We start from the raw sequence: 3,767 nt of genomic DNA on the forward strand, positions 1-3,767 counted from the left end.
TTGGGATAAGTGAAAAGAATTAGGAAAGAAAGAAATTTTATCCAATTTCCTAGAATACTTTACCTCGAGGACTCCATCCATAACTCATTATTTACTAACAAAGATATAATTACTAAAAATAACTATGGTCATATCAATTCTATTATTTCAGGAAAGCAACTCTTGAAATTCACTCCATATCCCATCACTTTCTTTCTACTGATTTTTTTCTTCAAATAATTTTGAGGAATCACACACCTCATTTTAAGAAATGGGTAAAGATTATATTTAATTGGATTCTAAAAAATCGAAAAATGGAAAAATCGAAAAGTTCCTTAAATATATTAATTGTTGGTGCTTTACTGAGAAAAACATGTATATTTATAATGTAAAAGTTTTATAATATTATAAATCATTTATTATTATTCATTTCTAATTATCATTAATTTTTCAAAAACAATAAATAATATAATAATTATGTATAAATGTTATGATAGTATAAAAATATTGCATGTTAATTGTTAAATTGTGTAAGGATCAAAGTCCTAAGAAAAAATGTTTGTCGAGGAAGTTAAAAGGAAAAAAGAAAGATGTTAGATATGGCAGCATCCCATTATCCCCATGACTTATGGCTTTAAGCAATAATAAGATACATCATACATCCTCATTGATTATCTTATCTATGAAAGTAATGAGTAATTCAGAGAAAGAAGAAAGCTGCAACTCTCGCCACATAACATGGCTCATGAAATCTTGTTTCCCCACTCCTCATCACATTACTCCTCCAATAACAACAATCACTATCACTAAACCTTCTTCACATGTTCCCACCACTCTATCATCTCTCCCAAACGACATCGTTTTGGACTTCCTCTCTCGCATCCCTTCTTCTTCCCTTCCTTCCATTTCCCTCGTCTGTTCCCTTTGGTCTCGCCTACTTATCTCACCGGACTTCCTCCACCTCCGCCGTCTCCGCTTCCTCCCCTACCACACCGCCGCCGCCATCACCGCCACCCAATATGGTTTCTTCTTTGCCACGCTGCTTAACAATTCATGGAACAACTCCAAGTTCTTTCTTTCGACATGCAATGCTATATCTATTGATGATGTTTATAATATATTGTCCCACGCGCGCGTTGTTTCAATTTCTCATTGGGTTTATGTTGTGGGAAGAAATGCAATGCTTAGGTGCGATATATGGACCTCTGCGGTGACCCTTTGTCGTGCTATGATTTTCCCACGTAAAAAGTTTGCAGCTGCGGCGGTTGCCGGGAAAATCTACGTCGCTGGCGGCGGTTCGAGGAGCACTGCGGTGGAGGAGTATGATCCAGTGTCTGATACTTGGGCCGTGGTGTCACAGGCGCCTAGGCGGAGGTATGGTTGTATTGGAGCTTCGGTTGATGGCGTGTTTTATATAATTGGTGGGTTGAGAATTGGCGCGTCGGAACAGAACGAGCTCTCACGCGCTAGTATCGGTGCAGAGGCGCATGCAGCTTATGCGAGTTCGATGGATTTGTTTGATGTTGAGGGGCGCGTGTGGCTCAGGAGTAGGGTGGTTCCTGGGGGTGGATGTGTAGTGGCGGCTTGCGCGGCAGCAGGGCGTGTATACGCGCTGACCAGCCATGCCGTGGAGCTATCTTTTTGGAGTTTCGATGCGCGGAGGAAATCCAGCGGTCGTGGTGGCGGCGCTTTTGGAGAGTGGTGTAGAATAAAGAGTCCGCCGCTGCCGGCGCTAGTTAGAGTGGACACACGATTGAGATTCAGTTGCGTTGGAATGGGAGAGAAGGTGGTGCTAATACAAGTGGGTGGTTGTGGGAGTGAAGTGAGAGGCTTAAAAGAAGGGTTTGTTTTGGTGTATGATTGCACCACCGGAGAGTGGGGAAGAGGAGCAGATTTGCCGGAGGTTTTTCGACGCGCCGCCTATGTGGGTGTTGAATGCTAAGTTACACCGGCCAAGTGGCATCGGTATTTGGGACTAGTAGTGTTGTGTAGTGAGACTAGCAGACAATGATGTATGAGATGTCATAGGGTAGGGGGTATCTAAGGTTGTGGTCCATGAAGAGATTGGTTAATATTTCAAACATTTTATTCTTTATTAAAAGTTCATATTCTTTGAATGAGTGACTTTAGCCAAACTTAATTATTTTCTAGCAAAGATATGTTGGGGCAGATTTTATCTCATAACTTAATTCATACCAACAAAAATATGTAATATTAATAAAAAAATTAAATTATTATTGGTGTTGTTTTTGGTTTATTAGGGTGCTCACCATGTGTAACATGAAAATACTTTTGTTGTTTTCTTTGATTAAGATTGGTTAGTCTTGATTGGTTTATTTTGGCTTGTTATAGATTTATTCTTAAATTATAGAAATGATCCACATTTATTGTGATGGAATCTATCATAAGTACTTTAATGAATTTATTATTCACTCTCATATGTGTCATTAAAAAATAGACTCAGATGCATGCTTATTTGGTTTCTGTGTAAAATATTTGGTTTTATGAATTCTTAGATTGACTTTTTATTATAAGGGATTGAGTACATGGTATAGTAATGTTATACGCCGAATCCAATACACTCAGACTTTAGACTGGTTCAAATATTTCGCAGTACTGGGCCGAATAAAATAGTCATGGTATTATGGTGACATGTCCAATCAATATTAGCTTGGGGTTGGGGTTGCGTGTACTTTGCCATTGGTTTCAAGCAAATCATACAACTAACTTGATAGATGACTTGTCCCACTTTTTCATGTTCTATGGTGTCCTAACCCAATTAGAATTTGCAATCTATTTAAAATAAAAAATTATAAAAACATAAAATAATTTTTTTATATTATTTGATGAGATTTGATTAGTTTGGTATATGAGGAACATCATTTTTTAGGGATAAAAGATCATCTTCTATCAAAACCACCACACCATCCACTCTACAACTAACTTCATCAGCAAGTACCGTTTGTAAAGTTTTTGTGGGTGCTTTATGTTGTTCATGAACTCCTTTTTATGTAGCTATTGTAGTTATGCCCTGTCATGGTTGGAAAATGTATCACATGTCTATTTTATTGTACTACTTTGCGTCTATATCCAATTAAAAAATTTCATTCAATTAAAAAGAAAATTTATAAAATAGTAAATTAATATTTTTATATTATTTTAAATATTTGATTGGTTATGAACATGAAAAAATGATTTTTAAGAGATAATTTTTCTTCCATTGTTGGGACCCCTTTTCCCTATGCAAGTTGTTTTTACCAATATGGATATCTAACTTTCATTGTGGTGGCTTCAAGGAATATTAGTGCCCTATCAATTTTGCTGTTTGTTGTTTGATCTTTCAGTATTCAATGTTAAATCAACATTGATTCTCAGCCTTACTCTATGTCTGTAAGCATCACTCCTGCATAGAGCAGTTCTAATACTAGAGCAAGAAAATGACTCAGAATTGGTGACTTATACCCTGCATAGAGCAGTTTTAATACTAGAGCAAGAAAATGACTCAGAATTGGTGACTTATACTGCACCAATCTGAATTATCCTATATCAGTATCCAAAATGAAAGTGCTGTGAAAAATAAAAGAAAAAACAATACAATGACAATTATACCTTTATATTTACACTTATAATGACACTTTTATACTTAAAACTAGAAGCAAAAAGAGTGTTCGAGACAATCCTTATAGGGGAGGATGAGTATTTCTTATCCAATCCATACCTGTTTATAGAATTATAGTTTTTGCTTTTACTTTGGAGGCAATTGGTTAACTTACCTGCATGGTGAATCT

General features: G+C 36.5%; 1 protein-coding gene across 1 annotated transcript; it reads left to right on the plus strand.

Moving 5' to 3' along the window:
• On the plus strand, nt 585–2,099 carry LOC109361489 (F-box/kelch-repeat protein At5g26960). The gene has a single exon (XM_019606954.1). It carries the CDS (start codon nt 608–610, stop codon nt 1,919–1,921), a length of 1,314 nt encoding a protein of 437 aa, XP_019462499.1. The 5' UTR covers nt 585–607; the 3' UTR covers nt 1,922–2,099.

This window comes from Lupinus angustifolius, chromosome LG12, assembly GCF_001865875.1.
Source record: "Lupinus angustifolius cultivar Tanjil chromosome LG12, LupAngTanjil_v1.0, whole genome shotgun sequence".
Classification (NCBI taxonomy): Eukaryota; Viridiplantae; Streptophyta; class Magnoliopsida; order Fabales; family Fabaceae; genus Lupinus; species Lupinus angustifolius.

Excerpts from the sequence above, each read along its gene's own strand:
- LOC109361489 (XM_019606954.1), top strand. The coding sequence starts at position 608 with ATGGCTTTAAGCAATAATAAGATACATCATACATCCTCATTGATTATC.